Raw genomic sequence first — 20073 nt, forward strand, 5'->3', positions numbered from 1 at the left:
AACTCCTCTGGTTCTATATGACAAATGTTGTTTTGAACAGCCCCCCCCCCCCCTCCTCTCCTCACTTCCTCCCCACCTCTGTCTGCCCCCCCCCCCCCCCTCTTCTTAAAAGGAGGTGGAATGTGCTGGACCAGTGACAGATCGGTTACATAACCATAATTCACTTGGTAGTCATGGTGACAGGAAAAAAACAATTAAATTAAGTGAGCCCCCCTTGAATATCTTTTTATCCCTTCTCCCCTCCCTTGCTTATTCCTTCCTTTCCTCCTTTTCTCCTTCCCTGCTTCCATGACTTTGTCATATTTTGGCACTGTGTAAATGAGTTTGCCAGTCAACAGTCATTTTCCATATTTGCTCACACCATCTGACGAACACTCCTGATTTAGCAGATCGTCATCTTTTTCCGTCCCTCTGCTTATCTGACCGATTCCTTTCTCTTCTCCTCTCTCCTACTCCCTAGTCCGCCCTTCATACCCATCACCATAACAACCACAAATGTTCAGACAGATTTGCTGGCACTGCATTGAGAGGTAAAGCTAGAAAGAGAGAGATAGACACAGAGTGAGAGAAAGAGCGAGTGGGGAGGAGGGGGAGGTAGGACTATCCACCCATCTAACCACCCCCACACACACACACGCACGCACACACAACCTTGCAACAATAAAAGTACGTTCTGTTCCCTAACTGTCTGATACTGTTGTCCGCTCTGCCGCCTCAGTTGTTCCACAGATCAGAGCTTTAAGGAACACAAACCTGTCACAAACACAGATCATCATGTGTTAAGAGTGGTTAGCTAAAAGTCCCTACGAGCACATCCAACGTATGCATGTGTAGCCTACGTGACGCCCCTCCAGGCCCGCGGGGGGCGCTACGTCCACAGCCCCACAGGAGCCATCCCCTCCTTGCTGCCCAGGGGAGGAAGCAGGTTCTCCTCAGACAGGAAGTTGAGGGGGAAGTGGACCAGGAGGCCCCGGATCTTCTCCATCTCCTGATTGGCCAGCAAGGGGTCGGTGTCACACAGTCGCTCCTGACAGGACCACTCCTTCAGCTCTCGCATGTTGTGGACTGAGTTACAGGGGAGGCAGTTGAAGACCTGTGATAGGGCCACGGCCAGACAGGACAACACGAGGGAGGGAGAGATGGAAAGTGGAGATAGGACGTGATGGTTAGGTAAGCAGGGGTGGGTACAGCTCAGTGGTACTCTGTAGTTTTTGACTGCAGAGCAAGAGGTCAAGGTTCGATTCCCCCTCTGTAACGTTAGTCGCTGTGGATAAACGTTTCAGACAAACAATGGGGTTGTGAGAAAGTGACATGTTGGAAGAGGGGGCTGGGTGACCGTGCAGAGAGGCGAGTCTGGATGTTGAAGATGTGTCTGACCAGTTATCTCTACCTTGTCATAAATGGAGGAATTCAACCTTGCCGTCTCGTTCCAGACCAGGTAGAAGAAGTGGTCGCTGACCGGGTCGTCGATGTTGATGCTGGGGTCCGAATCAGCTCCAGTCAAAACTCTGGAGGAGACAGGAGACAGTCATGCATTTACATTTACATTTTAGTCATTTAGCAGACGCTCTTATCCAGAGCGACTTACAGAAAGTACAGGGACATTCCCCCCGAGGCAAGTAAGGTGAAGTGCCTTGCCCAAGGACACAACGTCATTTTGCACGGCCCGAATCAAACCAGCAACCTTCGGATTACTAGCCCGATTCCCTAACCGCTCAGCCACTTGGCTCCTCCTTGACATATACCCTGCCACACACACACACACCCTTCCACACACACACACATATATACACACACACCATGGCAAACATGTTGGATAATAAACTGTCAAGTTAGTGAGTACAAGATCGACATTGAGTGTCAACATGAACTCAAAGCGGAAATCCATATTTCCTGCGACGGAATTTCTTCATAAAGAGCTGGAGGAGAACGCATGCGCAGGCCTGTCATCTGAGATGGTTCCCTTGGAAACTGGGGGATATTCTGGATGGCTTCTGGTACAGTATGAGCTGTTCTGCTGGCACATAAAGTGAGTGTGTGTGTGTGTGCGCATGTGTGTAGAGTAGAATCTACACACTATGAGCAGAGTACACTGCGAGCAAAGATACTCTAAATCCGTGCACATATGGTTTCAGTCTCTCCTAGTTGCAGCGCATGAATAAACAGAAAATAAAACAATCAATCATTTGAACCCCTTCCTGATAAAGCTGTTATGGTACTGTAACAACAACAACAGTGATCTGTGAGGACCCCTGCCAGGGCTGTGGCTCCCGGCCCAGACCCTCTCAGGAACAGCTGGGGAAGATGTGGGAGTTCATCATGTGACGAGTGAATCACCTCTGCAGAGGTGGTAACCCTCTCACGTCCATACTGCTAACATCAAACACTCTCCAGCTTCAGCCCTAGTTCAACTCCAGCCCCAGCCTCCGCCCCAGCCTCATCTCCAGCCCCAGCCTCCACCCCATCCCCAGCCCCGCCCTCTAGTTGAGATGTTCCTGCAGCTCAGTGGGGTGAGCAGGGGGGGCGGTGCAGACCTGAAGCAGTCCTTGCGCAGGGCCAGAGCCAGAGGCCCTGCCTGGTACTCCTCCCCGTCCATGGTGGATGGCACCCTCTCCTCGTCCTCCACCAGCACCGCCAGCTCGCTGTCCCGGCTGCCCAGCATGCTGCGGTCGTTAATGTTGGCTGAGCCTGGGGGGGGGGGGGGGGGGGGAGAACACACCAGACCCTCAGACACACACCAGACCCTCAGACACAGGGCGGAGACACTGCGGCGAGGACAGGAAGCTGGGATTAAACCTGAGGGCCTCCTGAGTGTCCCCCCCTCCTCCTGACCCGGGGAGCATTCAGAGCCTGTCTCTGTTTACGCTACTAAGACGTGCGTATCATTCACATCTTAGTGTTCATGCAGAATGGGTGGTTATCTGTGTGAGGCTGAGTCAGGCTATGAGTCACAGCGAGGGCCTGTCTCTTTGACTCACCGATGATGTAGCGGTGGTCGTCGGCGATGAGGATCTTGCTGTGGACGTAGATCAGCTCAGTGACCAGGGACTCGGACAGCTCAGAGTGAGTCCTCAGACCGCACAGGCTGATGTAGTCAGTCCACCTCTCCTGCACTGCAGGGGAGACAACACACACCATACACATGCACACACACACACACCATACACACAACCAGGGAGGAGACGGGTGATCAGAGATGGTCTCCATGGTGACGACTGGTCTGGAGAGTGGAGAGGAAGTTTACCTTCTTTAAGTCTGGACAGGATGGAGAACTCTCCTCGACACATCGTCCTGGGGAAGCACAACACTGTCAGTGTGTGTGTGTGGAGGAGGGGGGGGGGGGGGAGGTATGTGTGTGTGTGAGGGGCCAGGTGTGTGTGTGAGGGGCCAGGTGTGTGTGTGTGAGGGGCCAGGTGTGTGTGTGTGTGTGGTAGCTGACCTGTAGGTGAAGTGCAGGATGGCCTGGATAGCGTTGCCTCCTCCCTCTTTGATGTCTCCCTCGAAGCCTGGCAACAGCGGCACCACCACAAACACTCTGTACTTCTTCTGTTCCCTGACCACACACACACACACACACACACACAACACCGCGTCAGCACATGTGTGTGTGTGTGTGTGTGAGAATCAGCAAGGCCAGCTGAAGACAGAAGATCTCCAGAGGACTAAAACATGTTGCTGTGTGAGCAGCCTTGAAGTGGCCCGGCAGCAGAGATCAGGACTGGATCACCACCGTCTCTTTTCTGGCATTTTGCATATTTCACTGGACGGTTGTAAGTGACATGTGACAGGAAACGCAGGGGGGGAGAGAAGACATGCAGCAAAAGACCCAGGCCGGATTCGAACCCGGGCCTCCGCGGTAAGGCCTCCGCGGTAAGGCCTCCGCGGTAAGGCCTCTGCCTACATGGTACGCACTTATCCGGAGAGCTAACGGGAAGCCGCTAGACTGGATCACCTGACAGCAGACTGGATCACCTGACAGCAGACTGACCTATGAGCACGTAGGATTCTCTCAACGATGGCGTCTCCGATGCCATTGTGGACATTCTTCCCGTCAGCACAGCTGATGAAGAACTGGTTCTGAATGGAGGAGAGGAGAGGAGAGAAAGAAAATAAAATAAAAAGAGAAGGAAGGAGACTGAGATGACAGCATCGTCTCACGCTTGACATCTTCCACGTAGCGCCTGCCCAGGTAAACACACCTGCTGCCAAGTGCATCAACGACAGTGTTCAGTCAACAGGAACTCAGAGACCTTAGAAACCAGGGAGAAGCCTGACAGAGACCACAGAAACCAGGGAGGAGCCTGTCAGAGACCACAGAAACCAGGGAGGAGCCTGACAGAGACCACAGAAACCAGGGAGAAGCCTGACAGAGACCACAGAAACCAGGGAGGAGCCTGACAGAGACCACAGAAACCAGGGAGGAGCCTGACAGAGACCACAGAAACCAGGGAGGAGCCTGACAGAGACCACAGAAACCAGGGAGGAGCCTGACAGAGACCACAGAAACCAGGGAGGAGCCTGACAGAGACCACAGAAACCAGGGAGAAGCCTGACAGAGACCACAGCTTCAATCCCAGTCACACACCAACTGAGAGCAGAGTACCTCTATATAGATGTAGTGCTGGCTGGTCTGGATGGTGTGGACGTAGGCCTTCAGGATGGAGCTTTCACAGGTTCCTGCTGACCAGCGATCCACGGAACGCAAAACCTACCAGAGGAACAGAGAGAGAGAGTGAGAGAGAGAGGTAGAGAGAGAGAGAGAGAGAGGGGGAGAGAGAGTGAGAGAGAGAGAGAGAGAGAGAGAGAGAGAGAGAGAGTGAGAGAGAGAGAGAGAGAGGGAGAGAGTGTGGGGTATTGATGGGGAATGTGTATGAGTGGTGTTGGTGTGTGTGGTGTGTGTGGTGTGTGTGTGTGTACCTGGACTTTGGCCCTCCCAGCGCCGGGGACAGTGAAGGGCAGTGTGTTGGCGGTGCTGTGAGACTTGGGTAGCAGACAGGGGTAGAACTTGTCCTTGTATTTGTTCTTAAAGATCTGCAGCCGGCGAAACAGAGGAAGGAGAAGATGGATGATGGTGAGACACACAAGTGCCCACACACACTACCACACTACCACCCCACACACACACACCCTCCCCATGTGCTCCTGATGACCTCGAGCCCACATCGACCTTTGACCACTCACCTTGGTGAAGTTCCAGCGCTGGATGAAATGGCGGGCGACGTCACGGGCAGCCTTGCCGTGAACGGCAGAAGACAGATCACGCCACGGCATACGGGGGACCTGGGTCCGATCGATGTTGTCTGGGGAACATCCACACAGAGACCCCTCAATACGTGTGTGTGTGAGTGACTGTGTTAGTGAGAGTGAGTGACTGTGTGAGTGAGTGAGTGAGTGAGTGAGTGAGTGAGAGAGAGAGAGAGAGAGAGAGACAGAGAGAGAGAGAGAGACAGAGAGAGAGAGAGAGAGAGAGAGAGAGAGAGAGAGAGAGAGAGACAGAGAGAGAGAGAGAGAGAGAGAGAGAGTACACTGTACAGGTTAGTAAAAGTACCTTCGAAGGGTTTGTCCAGCTGGACCCAGTCTCTCCTGATGAAGTTGCTGTAGTCCTTCCCCAGCCACAGCATGGTGTTATCAGTCAGGTCCTCAGGGTCCACTTGCGCTGGTCCCACTGGGTCCAGAGAGCTCCCAGCACCGGGCGGCTCCTGGTGCTGGTCCCCCTGGTCCACTTCATCCACCGCCTGAGGAGACAGCAATAGACCCTCGTTCCATCCTCTGCCCTCACAGACTTTTAATCTCTCAAGCTGCCCCCCCACCCCGTCCACCTCCCCCCTTGCTTCCGACATGGAGAGCCTCCAACCAGAACTTTGCACTGAGAGTGCCAGACACGTGACTGTGAGTGTGTTAGTCCCGTGATCAGATAGGGTTCGATCAGCTGGGAGCTCAACAGAGACGCCTCACCTCTGACCCCACCCTCCTCTCCATCTCCAGCCCACAGGCGGCCGTCTCCGTGGAAACCAGATCCAACAGGCGGTACTGGCTGTCGTCCCATCTGCCGAACGCCAGGTCAATGCCTCCCACGAAGGCCACCGATTGGTCGATGGCCACCATCTTCTCGTGGTGCGCCCACAGGAACACCACTGACGAGACGTGGTCTGGATGACGCATCACCTGGAGAGAGACCAGGAGAGAGACCAGGGGAGAGACCAGGAGAGAGACCAGGGGAGAGACCAGGAGAGAGACCAGGGGAGAGACCAGGGGAGAGACCAGGGGAGAGACCAGGGGAGAGACCAGGGGAGAGACCAGGGGAGGGAGATACCAGAGAACAGATGTCAGCATTAAAATGTCATGGTTTCCCCTCTCCTCCTCTACAGAATCCTGCAGAGGACAACATGACATGTACAACAGCAGGCAGTTTACTGGGGGACAGGACCTTGATGTTGGGATGCATGTTCATCAGGGTCCTCTTGCTGTGATCGCTGTTGATGCCCAGGGCCATCTCCACTTCCTTGTATAGCAGCACACACACCTTCACCCCCTGCTCCTGGAGAGGTGGAGGGAGTCATCACAACTAGCCTGTGTTCTGCCTATGATGTCCTATGGTCTATGATGTCCTCAAAAGGAGGAGGGGATTCCTGAACATGGAGATAACTAACTAATGCCATTCAGGGAACTAAGGTACATCTAGATGAATGTTGACAGGAGGAGAGGCAGAAGAGATATAGAGGATGATGAAAGGGCTTCAGGTTGAGATTAGGTAGGAAGGCTTCAGATTTAGATTAAGTAGGAATTCTTCAGATTGAGATTAGGTAGGAAGGCTTCAGATTGAGATTAGGTAAAAAGGCTTCAGATTGAGATTAGGTAAAAAGGCTTCAGATTGAGATTAGGTAGGAAGGCTTCAGATTGAGATTAGGTAAAAAGGCTTCAGATTGAGATTAGGTAAAAAGGCTTCAGATTGAGATTAGGTAGGAAGGTTGCAGATTGAGATTAGGAAAGAAGGCTTCAGATTGAGATTAGGAAAGAAGGGTTTCATACTGCTTTGCGTTTGAGGATCTCGTCGAGACGCCAGTAGGTGTTCGTGGCCGGGCGCTTCAGGAAGACTTCAGGACTGAGCCTAATGGCAGATATACAACATTCACTATCATAACTATCATCACCATACTGTTCTAGAACTACACTCACTAGCATCACCATCATAACTATCATCACCATACTGTTCTAGAACTACACTCACTAGCATCACCATCATAACTATCATCACCATACTGTTCTAGAACTACACTCACTAGCATCACCATCATAACTATCATCACCATACTGTTCTAGAACTACACTCACTAGCATCACCATCAGAACTATCATCATCATCATCATAGTTTTTATCACTATCAACACTGCTGTATAACACTTTTAGGGTCAGGGGTCAGGCTCTCACCACCAGTCTGTGATGAAGATCTCCTCCTTAGCCTGCTCAAGAGCATCAGCCAGATCTGCAAAGTAGCCCCTCCCATTCACATACCTGAACACACACACACGCACAGTTAATACATATCTCATACTGATATAATTGATAAACAGAGATATTTGATGTGGATATTTGACATGCATATGTTTGCTCGTTGTATCTGCTGTACCATTTGGTGAGGGTGTCGTCGCGCGGCGGGGCGAAGCCGTCGAATCGCTGCACCTTGAGGAAGTCACACGGCTCCGACAGACGGTGGATCTCATGACTCCACCACAATGCCTGCCGGTAGCTGCTGCACTTAATGACCAGCGTCCTGAAACACACACACACACGCACACATCAGGTGAGTTGAACTTCTCTTAACTTTTCAGTCAGTAGTACAGCCGCAACAACGCTCGGATCTTTTCAATATTCACAAAACCCAAACGTGCTCGTACACCAGACTGAAACGTCCCACGCACTCAGCAAAACCCCCACCAGTGAGAACGCAGAAGAACACAATGTGCCGAGGGCGAGTCAGAGAGAGGGGAGAGAGACGCCAGGCCGGACCTACCTGGTGAAGTTCTCTATGCAGACGCCATACTTGGTGTCGGTGTACGCGCGGCCCACTTGAACTTTGAACTCTGGGTCAAACAGCAGGGCGAAGCAGACAACCCCGTTCTCCCGGTTGAGGTAGAGCAGGAAGGAGTCCTTCACCACCAGCCAGCGCCGCGACCAGCGGAAGCAGAACTGGTGGTGACCGATGCAGTTCAGACCCTGGATACGGTGACCTCCTGACCTCTTGAAGATCCAGCCCTCGCTGAGAGACAGAACTGCTGTTATTATACTGTTATTACACAGTTATTACACTTAATTACTCTGCTATATTGTTATTATAAAGTTATTACTGTGATTATACAGCACAGTGTCACTTACAGCCCTTTAGGTCCAAGATCACTGACAAAGGACAAAGGACTGACGTCAAGAAACTCCAGCTGGAATCAGAGCAAGATATGTCAAGAGAAGGTGAGTGTGTGTGTGTGTTACTGTGTATGTTTGTTACTGTGTGGTTGTTAGTGTGTGTGTGTGTGTGTGTGTGTGGAACTAGACATAGACAGAAACATAGAACTTTATTTCACCATGCCGTGAAAGTTTCTACAGAAACTGTTCTCCAGCAGTCCGTTCAGGTAGTCCTCCAGGTATTTCTGCAAACAGAGAGGCTCAGTCACACACTGACATGGCACCTCACTGCAGGCTCATCTGATGAGGAAAACAGTCTGACGTGTGTGTGTGTGTGTGTGTGTGTGTGGGAACATGAAGCCTGGTACCGGTTTGCTCGAGCTGCGTCTTATCCTGTCTGCCCCGTGCAGAGAGGGCATCTCTTCAGTCATATTCCTCAGCTGCTGTCTCTGGATCGCAAACCTGCACACAGCATTTCAGAATAAGAGTCACACCTGCACACAGCCTTTCAGAATAAGAGTCACACCTGCACACAGCCTTTCAGAATAAGAGTCAAACCTGCACATGGCGTACCAGATCAAGACACAAAGCATGTGCAACCACAACCAAAACAAATCATCTCTCTGCTTTGAATAGTAAACAAATGTGTGCCTGCTGCTCCAGGGCAGTTTGCGTGTCTGGGTCGAGGGTAGACTGACCTGCCCAGCGGCAGGAAGTGAAGCATCATCTTGTGTTTGTAGATGTCTCTGTGCAGCTCCTGGAAGTGCTTGTACTTCCTCTTCACCGTCCAGCTGAACCTGCCGTGGGTGAGCCGTACGGTGTACAGAGTACACACACTCACCTGCAACACACACACACACACTGCATCACACACACTGTATCACACACACATACACCTGCAACACACACACACACTGTAACACACACACACCCTGTATCACATACACTTGCAACACACACACACACACTGTAACAAACACACCTGCAACACACACACACACTGTATCACACCCCCCCCTCCCCGAGCCACACCTTGGAGCGCGTGGTGTATCTCTCAGTGCTCTCCACCTTACAAGTGAGAGGGGTGCCAGGAAGCAGGACCGGAATCCCCATCTCCCGGAGTCCCAGCAGGTGGTGAACCACCATGAAGGCCCGCCCATCTGCAGGGAACACTCAACACGGTGACCAGGAGCGCAATCGCCACGGTGACCGCACACGGTCGCCCGTGTGTTGTCACCTTGGTGACTGACCTGCACACAGAACCTCCCTCTGCACAGGTGTAGCTCAGTGATAGAGCGTTTCGCTTTAGATCAAGAGGTCAAAGGTTAGAAATAATCCACTCCTTAACATGGCTTTTGGATAGAATCGTCTTCGAAATGAAAACATTCTTAATATTATTATATTATTATTATTATTATTATTGACACCACTGCCCGCGTGTGTGCAGAGACAGGAATGGCTGTGAGACAGGAAGTGCTGTAAGACAGGAAGTGATGCGAGCCCAGCGTCTCCTCACCACTGTCCACCAGGAGTCCATCCACCTCCTCTGGGCTCAGGTGGTTGCCGTCCTGGCTGAAACGCCTCTTCTTCAGAACATGGGCCACGGCGCTCAGGGCCTCCACCTCGCCCCCTGCTGGTATGGACATGCTGCTGTAGTACCACGCCTTTCAGCACAAGCTGGAGAAATGACATTTTTTACTAAACACAGGACACAAGACAGTTCAATGAAGCAGTCATTCAGAGACCTGTTCCAAAACCAGACATGCTTGTTACAGTGTGGGCTGATCTGGCTGAATATTTATAGTCCAGAGGGGATCGAGGTGAGATTCGGCTTCGCTTGAGTCTAAATATAATCTGCTTCTCTCGGGTCCTTCAGCCCAAGAGCAAACAGGACGATCGCATCACACCAGCAGCATGTCAACATGTCTGCTGAGGCCTATCACACAACAGAGAAGGTGAAACAGGCAGACAGACTCACACAGGAAAACAGCACTGGGAGATTCCAACGCTAATTCAGCTAGCGCTAGTATTTACCTGGTGTTAGCATCAGCAAAGTGACACTTGAGAAGACTAGAAACAGGAACGCACAGAGTTAGAGGTGTCAGAGGTGTGCACACTTGAGTGTGGGGGAGCAGATGGGCTCTGATTGGCTGGATACCCTGTTGCCGGGGCAACCAGGTGGAACACTACCCGGAGAGAACACAAGGAGAGAGAAAGAGAGAGGGGTGGGGGAGAGGGAGTAGGGGGGAGAGAGGGGGGAGTGGGAGGGAGGGAGAGAGGATGCAGAGGGAGACAGAGAAAGAGGAAGAGAGAGAGCATGGGAAAGAGCAAAACAGAACCAGACTAAGGAAGAGAGAAACAAAATAAAAGAAAGAGGGATGGAGGGAGGGAGAGAGGAGAGAAAGAGGACCGGATCTGTCTGATCGAGCCAGACCTTATTAACTTCTCGATTCTACTCTCGTTTTGAGCTAGTCATGTTGACATACTGTCCCTGTTTCCTCCACAGATTGTTTATCGGTTTACGACTCATTGCCACTGGAAGACGGCGGGGCAGGAAAACCCCTCCATCCCTGAAACAGGAAGCCAGGTGGTGGATGTAGTCATAACAGCAGAGTGAACTGGAACCAACGCTTCCAGGAAACTGGTGTCCATAGTTCACACAGCCTCAGGTACTCTGGTGACAGAGAGCAGGACTACCAGGATGAATCCTCTTTTCGTAGGATGTTAGAAGGTTTTGCCATGAGTCTCAACTCTACGAATCCATGTTTGGTGGTATGTATGGTGTGGTCAATGCAATGCTACTGTAATATACCGACAGAGAAGCTCCAAAACTGTGTGTGTGAGGGGGGGGGGGGGGGGGGGAGAGATACCCCGTTGCAAACAACTCTGTGTGTGTGTATGGGGGGGGGGGGGGGGTCACGGATCGGCCACAGAGTAGCGGGTCGAGGTCCCGGAAGTTTGGCCCTGACGTCTAAGAGAAGATTATACAGCAGTAGATCTAGATTGTGATGACCAGTACACACCGACCGCAGAGGGAATGAATCACACGGACGGAGAAATTATAACTCTGCCCCTCACCCCAACTTGGAATGTTGGGGCCTGTATGATGTTGACAAAATAAGTGCCTAAAGCATCAATATTTACAGTTAGATTTTAGCTGATATAGTGACGGTGGAGACTAAAAGTACTCGGTTTCAACAAGGTTTAAGACTGTTGAAGGGGTAAATATTTTTTTAAGAAGTTGAACAGTATAAACAAGTTGGAAAATTAATTGTGACTGATGCCTTAGTCATGTTTGCCTTTATAGCCTACTGTACCGTGGAAAAAAAGCAAGTTTAACGTTAACAAAAAAAAAACTGAAGTTAACATAAAGATGCATTGACTTGCAGTTTCTTAGGTACAGCCTAAATGGTTTTACTCGTTCATTGTGGTCGTCTGGTATGCTATAACTCAAGTGATAAGACAGAGTGCCTACTGTATGCACGTATCAGGATACTCCAAACAATGTGATTGAGTTTGTAGTAGTCAACATAGCAGGCATTAGAAAAATCTTCACTCAAAATTGAACCCAAATATGTTGGTAGTTGAAAAGGGTTAGACGGTGGAAACTTTTTTTCCACCGTCTGAGAACCATTAGTATGCTAACTATGTCTACATTCCCGCTGCCATTATGCGGAATGTAGAGTGCAGGGATGAGATTCGTTACTTACTTTTTGGCGTTGTCCTCTTCTTAACTTTTACCGAGCGGTAAAATCACAAGACATCAAAAAGGTACATCCGGGAAAGCTCTGAAAGATTACAGCAATAACCTACGAGTTAAGTTAATAGCTTTTATTCTTCCTCTGAATGCAGACATACCAGTAGTTTTGAAGAGAAAATAGGGTGTTTTATTTGGATTGCTGTGCACTCAGAGTGACGTAGTCGAGACTAGTCCCTCCTGTTAAATAATATTCAGGTCCCGAGATTCGGGTCATTACAAAATCATGATGAGTACAGATTTGCCACAGCATTTTTCAATACTTCTCATTATAGTAGCCTCATCGGATATCTGTAAATGCTTCGGTGACATCATCGTCCTTTGCTCATAAACCACAAGACGCCCATGTATACCTGATCCTTCCACTGTTCGCGTTCGGAGGCTAAAACATGTTTTTCTCCCTCGATGAGAGTAGCCAACATATACAGTAACAATTGACAAGTCTGGACTGGTGGTCGCTCCCGGAAGCCAAAGGCAACGAATGTACAGTGCAGCTGCCTGTGCTTAGAATGCTCGGGACGCTGCTGTGAACTTCCCTTTCCCAGATGTCTTACAGCAGCGACGGGTAAAAGCGAGCTGAGCTCTCGAGAGATTAGTTGCTATGAAAAGCCGCTTCAACAACATATTTTTCATATTCGATTATTCAACAGTGCAGACCCTTTTCTACAAAGCAACGAACAGGGGTATTTGAACAAGCGATTTTTTGATACGCAATCAAATGCTCTAACCACAGAGCTAGGGTGAATTCGGGTAATCTGGGACATGTTTTGCATGCATTTATCATCGGAGCTTCCTGATTGACTAGTGCCCTGACCCCTTTCTGTGACACCACACCAATCACGTTTTGTGATTTCAGTCACATAAAATCCACGCATTTTTGCAGTGTTTGAAGCGGGATGTCGAGTACCCTACCCCTGTAGGTTTAGGCATTGCATGGATGGATGAACTGTAGCTATGGACTTCACACCATTTTATGAAGACTTCCTCAATGAAGTTGAAATGGTGTGTGTTGGAGTGTGTGTAGGCCTATGTATGTCTGTGTTTACTGTGCTGTACTTGTTTATGAATATGGGCCCCAATCAGTATCAATGACTGCCATAGTCACATAAAAAAAAAATATTTGACTTTAATTAATTTGAATGAATAAGACAATAGAGAACACAAACATTACAACCCTTGATAATTAAAGTCATTAAAAACGTCCTCATTGAGATCTTCAGAACAAGTACAAACAACAGTATACTTTCAAGAAACTGTTTGAAAATCAAGAATCCCATACTGGGACCAGAACACGAGTCATCACCTCCTTCACAGTACATTCCTTCTAGAGATCCCCACTGATTTGTACAATTCTCTGGAAGTTGTATTTGATATCCTGGCCCAAGATCTCTTTTCTTCCCTGCCCTGGTGTCCTGTCTGTTTTCCTGGGTGTTTTCCAGCCCTGGTCTTGTCTCTCTCTCTCCTGGCTTCCTGCACCTCCGGTCTCTCCTTCTCCCAGCTGTTGTCCCTCTCTCTCTAATCTCCCAGCTGTTGTCCCTCTCTCTCTAATCTCCCAGCTGTTGTCCCTCTCTCTCTAATCTCCCAGCTGTTGTCCCTCTCTCTCTAATCTCCCAGCTGTTGTCCCTCTCTCTCTAATCTCCCAGCTGTTGTCCCTCTCTCTCTAATCTCCCAGCTGTTGTCCCTCTCTCTCTAATCTCCCAGCTGTTGTCCCTCTCTCTCTAATCTCCCAGCTGTTGTCCCTCTCTCTCTAATCTCCCAGCTGTTGTCCCTCTCTCTCTAATCTCCCAGCTGTTGTCCCTCTCTCTCTAATCTCCCAGCTGTTGTCCCTCTCTCTCTAATCTCCCAGCTGTTGTCCCTCTCTCTCTAATCTCCCAGCTGTTGTCCGTGTGCCCTGTGTACGTGTCCACTCCCTATGTCAGTCGTTGTGGGTTCCTTGTCATGTTCATGTGACTCCCTGCTTGTTCCTGGTTTTGGAAGAAGTTAACGTTTTCTTACTTGGAAATCCTTCCTTGCCAGCGGCTCATTCTGCACTCTCTCTGTCCACCCTCATGGATTCACCCTGACAATCCGGTTGTACCACTATATCGTAAGGGACCGCACCCACGACATGGTTGCACTTTTATGGTGCATGTCATTGTTTTGTTGTATTGTACTATGTAATAGGCCTGTCTGATGGCTGAGCGGTTAGGGAATAGGGCTGTCTGTCTGATGGCTGAGCGGTTAGGGAATCGGGCTATTAATCAGAAGGTTGGCGGTTCGATTCCTGGCCGTGCCAAATGACGTTGTGTCTTTGGGCAAGACACTTCACCCTACTTGCCTCGTGGGGAATGTCCCTGTACTTACTGTAAGTCGCTCTGGATAAGGGCGTCTGCTAAATGACTAAATGTAAATATAATAGTGCAGTTAAGATGTTACTGTTGTACTGTATTACTTTACACATTACCGGCGCATCATGCCTGGTAGCTGAGACGGGGTTACTATACACTGTATCTGGTAAAAAATGTTCCATGACTGGCCACTGAATTCCTGTTAGAACTGTACTCTTCTGATCCGTGATCTTCCGCTGTACTTTTTACATGCACTACTTAAATGTCACTTTGGATACAAGCATCTGTTAAATTATTAAAAAAAAAAATGTTAACTGTTCGGGGGCGTTGTGGCGTCTTAGCTGGGGGAGTATCTCTTGTTCTCCCCGGGGAAGGGTAACTCTGGGACCTGGTTGAAGTGTCCAGTGAGGAATATGGCCACCGTTCCTATGGAGAACAGGAGGATGGCCACCCAGAAACACACCTTGTCAATCATCTTCCCGATCAACACCCAGCTCTCCCTTTCCTGTAGGACAGTAAGGGAGAGAAAGAGAGGGAGAGAAAGAGAGGCAGAGAGGGACAGGGGGGAGAGAGGGAGAGAGAGAGAGGGGGGAGAGAGGGAGAGAAAGAGAGGGGGGAGAGAGGGGGGGAGAGAGGTAGAGAAAGAGGAGGGAGAGAGGGAGGGAAAGAGAGGGGGGAGAGAGGGAGAGAGGGAGGGAAAGAGAGGGTGGAGGGAGAGAGAGGTAGAGAAAGAGAGGGAAAGAGAGGGGGGAGGGAGGGAGAGAGGTAGAGAGAGAGAGGGAGGGAGAGAGAGGTATAGAAAGAGAAGCATGTTACAGATCAGGTTTCAGAATATCGATTTGCCCGAATGGATCCTAATTGATACTGTCTTGACTTGACGGCCGGAATCACAACATCAGGACTGCTTCCAGCCAGACAGTCACAACATCAGGACTGCTTCCCGCCAGACAGTCACAACATCAGGACTGCTTCCAGCCAGATGGTGAACAGGACTTACGGATCCTATGTCGTTCTGCTGCCTTGTGCTCTCAGCGATGAAGTTACAGGCGTCCACACACTCCTTGATCTCCGGGGCAGCTTGGGCCAGGCTCTTGTACAGGGTGGCTGTGGAGCTCACGTCAATGGTGTCCACTAGGAGGGGATAGAGAGACACAGACACAGTCAATGGTGTCCACTAGGGGGAGATAGAGAGACACAGACACAGTCAATGGTGTCCACTAGGGGGAGATAGAGAGACACAGACACAGTCAATGGTGTCCACTAGGGGGAGATAGAGAGACACAGACACAGTCAATGGTGTCCACTAGGGGGAGATAGAGAGACACAGACACAGTCAATGGTGTCCACTAGGGGGAGATAGAGAGACACAGATGCCAAGTTAACCTGTCTTGAAGTCTCATACAGTCACACCACCATCTGAACCTGTGTACTTGTGCTGTGCAGTTTGTGTGAAGGATTCTTTCAAACTGAACAACTCTTTTTATAACTCGAGAATCACAGTTCTTTTACGGTTCTAATCCGGGCTGGGCCCTTTGCTGCATGTATCCCCCCCACCCTCTCTCTCTCTCTCTCTCTCTCTCTCTCTCTCTCTCTCTCTCTCTCTCTCTCTCTCTCTCTCTCTCTCTCTCTCTCTCTCTCCCTGGTCTCAGTGTTACCGAAGGAGCGTGTGAGTCCGTGTCGCTCCCTCTGCTTGTCGAACATCATCTCGCTGCGAGGCTGCTTGAGGACGTACTCCTCGGCTCTCTGCATCAGGCCGAACGAGCTCCGCCGCCGCTCACGCACCCCGTTCACCTCCGCCTCGCTCTCGTCCAGCAGGGGGGGCATGCGCAGGAAGCGAGGGACCAGCTCCAGGAACACCTGGGGGTCAGGGGTCAGGGTGTGGGGGGTGAGGGTGTAAAATGGATCAGGTACATTTAGAAATTGTGTTTTTTCTTCTATTTTTCGATTCCATACAATTCCAACGTCTTAGTGGAGGCATGTTTGATATCCATGTTTGTTCATGTTAATAGATACAGACATTATGCCTACATACATGTTTGATAATGTAGATTTATGGACAGTACATACATGTTTGATTGTGTAGGACATGGTGTGGGTGCTTGGACTGCGCAGGGAAATGTTTAGCACCACAATCTGATTGGTGGCGATGAGAGTGGTCACTGACATGACGAAGATGAGATACCTGGAGAGAGAGGAGGGAGAGAGGGGGGCAGAGGAGCGAGGAGGGAGAGAGGGGGGCAGAGGAGCGAGGAGAGGGAAGAGGAGAGTTGAGACATCACTTTGGGAATCAGAGCTCTCTCTGATCAGTCACGTTCATAGACGCGCTCAGACTCACTTGCCAATCAGGGGAACGGAGAGAGAAGTTTCCGGGACCTTCTGAGCGATAAGGAAGAGGAAGACAGTCTGGGCCAGCAAGACTGAGATGGACACGGTCAGCTTCTGCCCTCCAGCTGTGGACCACACAACACTCAGACCCACCTCACAACACTCAGACCCACCACACAACAGTCACATCTGACAGGAAGCACTGACCCTGAGCGGGCAGGAAGTAGGCGAGCACGACCAGCGAGGAGATGAGCGAGCAGGGCAGGATGACGTTGATGATGTAGAACAGAGGCTTCCTCTGGATGATCAGGTTGAAGCTGATCTCCTGGTACTCCAGGTCTTCAGGGGAGTAGCGAGTGTTTATCAGCTTCCTGCCCGGCCTGTGTTTGATGGCCCACTCCCCGTTCTCTGCAACAGGACATGATCATCACATGATCACGTGTTGTTCAGCGTGCGAGATACTGTACTTTATTATTTTAGAAGACACGTCTATCAAAAGGGACGTACAGAGAAGGATTTGAAACTACAACATCTTGACCAACACTCAAATGTTATTTTAAACCATCCCTTCTGTGGTCATTACATTGCTTGTGTGTGTGATATATGTGGTTATGCGTGTGGTTGTGTGGGCACACAGTACCAGTAAACGCTTCGGGGTCTATGTCCACCCACTCGATTTGAGAGTCTCCGTCGATTGCCAATATAATATTGAGCTCATTAGCGTTGTACGTCTGAGACCTGAGAGACAGGAGGCAATACAACACACACAGAGAGGAAGCTGATGTTTTTATCCAAAACTACGTAAAGGTTTGTTGGGATCGAAACACACAAGATATTTCTTCTAAGAAGCTTCATACGAGTGTTCATCTAGTGTGAAAACTAGTGTGTGACACTGACCTGAAGACGAGAGTGCAGTTCTGGTAGTCGAAGGGAAAGTAGGTGATCTCTATGGCGCAGGTGCTGCGGTATATGGCTGGGGGGAGCCAATACATGTAGCCTTCTGCATAGATCAGGACGTTAGCGTAGTAAGCTACGTCAAACTTCCCATCGATGCTGCCAAACCGAGAGGAGGAAGAAAGGAAAACAATGATCATTATCAGGCAACCCTTTTAGTTAGGTTTACATCACAGCAACATTTCATAATAAGGTGACATTAACTACCATGAAGCTACTCAGCGACATTTTGCATTGATGTGACATTAACTGCCATCTAACTATAATTCCAGGAAACTCTGTCTGTCTGGGTGTTCGTGTATATGTGTGTCCCGATTATCTCAAGAACTGGGTACTGTATGAAGTGTCTTGCTCAGGACCCAAGGAAACACAGTGCTGGAGTATCGTTGTTTGGATGAGCTGGTTTTGTTTAGAAAAAATAAATAGGCCTAATAAAAACATATTGCCACCATTTTGAATTTTCTCTCCAGTGTCATATGATACGATCAGCAGGTGGTGCTATTGGTCAACAAACAAATTGGTCTCACCTTTGTTACCCCTAAATCATCACCGTCACTATGTATGACAGTATTATCATACGTATCATATATTAATAGTAGGAATTTCTGTATGTGCACCACAAAGAACAATCAAATGTTATTTGTACAGCCCTTTTCTCAAGCAATGTCACAGACTCCTTCACAGACACCCAAAGATCAGCACCTACGACCAATCTAAACCCTCACAGAAGACAAGAAAAATGTCAAAGGAACTGTCAGAAAGAAAATGGAAGAAACATGAAGAGGAGAAGTCCAGTGAGGGAGGAACAAGGAGGATAGATTGTATCTGACCAGAGTCTGAGAGGTGAAAGATCAAGTCACCAAACTGACCCTGCAATGTTAAGTGTGCCGATCATAACTCACTTGTTCTCAAGGACGATATCAGGGAGCCACACCATGTTGTACGGCACACGGATCACACCGATGTTGAAGAACTCTGATTTGTTCCAGGTCAGACGATAGTCTTCCCATTGCTGGGGGGGGAGGGGGGGGGGTGTTGGCAAGGAGGGGGGAGAGGGAGAGGGAGAGGGAGAGGGAGAGGGAGAGGGAGAGGGAGAGGGAGAGGGAGAGGGAGAGGGAGAGGGGGAGAGGGAGAGGGAGAGGGAGAGGGGGAGAGGGAGAGGGAGAGGGAGAGGGAGAGGGAGAGGGAGAGGGAGAGGGAGAGGGAGAGGGATGGAACACAGGAGTCTACTTGGAGGACGGCAGACATCTTTTCTTTTGGGACGTTACATGTACAAACAAGTTTTGTGGTTTTCATGCAGGTGAAGTGTTAGGAGAGAGGAACTCACTATCTCGATCCACACGTTGGTGGTTAGAGTCTCTTCCTTCTCATTCTGTCGAAGAACACGCAGAAGCATGGTCTCTCGTTAACAACATCAGCGACGGATGCACAACGTAACTGAGTGTGTCAACGTGTGTGTGCACGTGTGTGTGTGTGTGTGTGTGCATGTTTGTTTATTTGTGTGCGCGTGTGTGTGTAGCCTCTCACCAGGGAGATCAGGTTGGTGAGGATCAGTTTGACCTGAACCTCCACCTTGTCTGTGGGTGTCCGGGCAGGCCGGATGTTCTTGTTGTATTTGCTGAAAATATGCTGCATGAGCACGGACTCCTCGTTACACCTGACTGGGGGGAGAGAGGGGGGAGGAGTTGGGGAAGGAAGGAGCGGGAGAGAAAGAAAAAGATGGGAGGGATGGGGGGGAGAGGGAGAGAGAGAGAGAAAGAGGGACAGCGAGAGGGGAGGGAGAGATGAAGAAGAGAGAGAGAGAGAGAGAGAGAGAGAGAGAGAGAGAGAGAGAGAGAGAGAGAGAGGGGGAGATGGGGTGAGAGGGAGGGGGATGGGAGGAGGGGAGGGATAAAGAGATTTGTTACTGAGGCTGTTGGTAAATACGAATCACAACTACAAAAGTCAGAACAACACCGTCATCACACATCTCCACATTACTGCAGGTGCCATCCATGACTTAACACCTTGTTACCAAACTGACGTGTTCCTCAGTCCTCTGAAGCAAACAGAAAAGGCTGAGATCTGAACTTCAGTTAGTTCAGTGAAGTTTCTCAGAGTGAGCAGGACTGCTTCAAAGACGAGCAACAACACGCTCCTAACTTGAACTGCTGGCATGGAGCTAAGGGCAGCACCAGAGCCTGTAAATCTGCCGGTTTCACCCCAGCCACCTCTCCTCACCCTGGGAGATCCCCGTCCACAACACGGCAGCGACCAAACACGTCCAGAAGTATCCGGCCGCCATCAGAGAGCAAGCAGCAGATAACGCTCGA

The 20073-nt window shown here is 50.0% G+C and overlaps 2 protein-coding genes across 4 annotated transcripts; both read right to left on the reverse strand.

Annotated features, from left to right (window-relative positions):
- Positions 1-120: 120 nt before the first annotated feature.
- Positions 121-13173, reverse strand: pld2 (phospholipase D2). Of its 3 annotated transcripts, none has more exons than XM_067256685.1 (24): positions 12109-13173; positions 9915-10028; positions 9431-9558; positions 9097-9239; positions 8767-8860; positions 8578-8643; positions 8375-8433; positions 8013-8258; positions 7629-7772; positions 7430-7513; positions 7030-7108; positions 6428-6538; positions 5956-6165; positions 5549-5735; positions 5182-5300; positions 4918-5031; positions 4604-4708; positions 3989-4077; positions 3440-3553; positions 3245-3291; positions 2979-3113; positions 2535-2688; positions 1391-1508; positions 121-1093 (listed from the first exon to the last, which is right to left on the reverse strand). In XM_067256685.1, the coding sequence occupies exons 3-24, from the start codon at positions 9542-9544 to the stop codon at positions 869-871; spliced, it is 2757 nt and encodes a 918-aa protein (XP_067112786.1). In that variant the 5' UTR covers positions 9545-9558; positions 9915-10028; positions 12109-13173; the 3' UTR covers positions 121-868. The 3 variants fall into 3 exon arrangements, with proteins under 3 accessions (XP_067112786.1, XP_067112784.1, XP_067112787.1); XM_067256683.1 differs by having other exon boundaries at positions 9915-10075; XM_067256686.1 differs by lacking the exons at positions 121-1093; positions 2535-2688 and having other exon boundaries at positions 1447-1508; positions 9915-10075.
- Positions 13174-13261: 88 nt separating this feature from the next.
- On the reverse strand, positions 13262-20073 carry chrne (cholinergic receptor, nicotinic, epsilon). Its single transcript, XM_067256687.1, has 12 exons — positions 19982-20073; positions 19289-19422; positions 19089-19133; positions 18664-18773; positions 17705-17860; positions 17448-17545; positions 17015-17215; positions 16818-16932; positions 16550-16664; positions 16138-16339; positions 15480-15613; positions 13262-14987 (listed from the first exon to the last, which is right to left on the reverse strand). Exons 1-12 carry the CDS (start codon positions 20043-20045, stop codon positions 14820-14822), a joined length of 1542 nt encoding a protein of 513 aa, XP_067112788.1. The 5' UTR covers positions 20046-20073; the 3' UTR covers positions 13262-14819.

This window comes from Osmerus mordax, chromosome 19, assembly GCF_038355195.1.
Source record: "Osmerus mordax isolate fOsmMor3 chromosome 19, fOsmMor3.pri, whole genome shotgun sequence".
NCBI classification, from domain to species: Eukaryota; Metazoa; Chordata; class Actinopteri; order Osmeriformes; family Osmeridae; genus Osmerus; species Osmerus mordax.

Bases quoted from the DNA above. Each gene is read 5' to 3' on its own strand.
- pld2 (XM_067256683.1), bottom strand. From the start codon at position 10,044: ATGTCCATACCAGCAGGGGGCGAGGTGGAGGCCCTGAGCGCCGTGGCC. The intron at 5,736-5,955 runs GTGAGGCGTCTC...CTGTCTCCTCAG, and splicing joins AGAGGAGGGTGGGGTCAGAG to GCGGTGGATGAAGTGGACCA. The intron at 1,094-1,390 runs GTAGAGATAACT...GCCCTATCACAG, and splicing joins ATTCCTCCATTTATGACAAG to GTCTTCAACTGCCTCCCCTG.
- chrne (XM_067256687.1), bottom strand. From the start codon at position 20,045: ATGGCGGCCGGATACTTCTGGACGTGTTTGGTCGCTGCCGTGTTGTGG. The intron at 17,216-17,447 runs GTACTGTGTGCC...GTCCTGTTGCAG, and splicing joins AGACCCCGAAGCGTTTACTG to AGAACGGGGAGTGGGCCATC. The intron at 16,340-16,549 runs GTATGTACTGTC...CCTGACCCCCAG, and splicing joins TGTCCTACACAATCAAACAT to GTGTTCCTGGAGCTGGTCCC.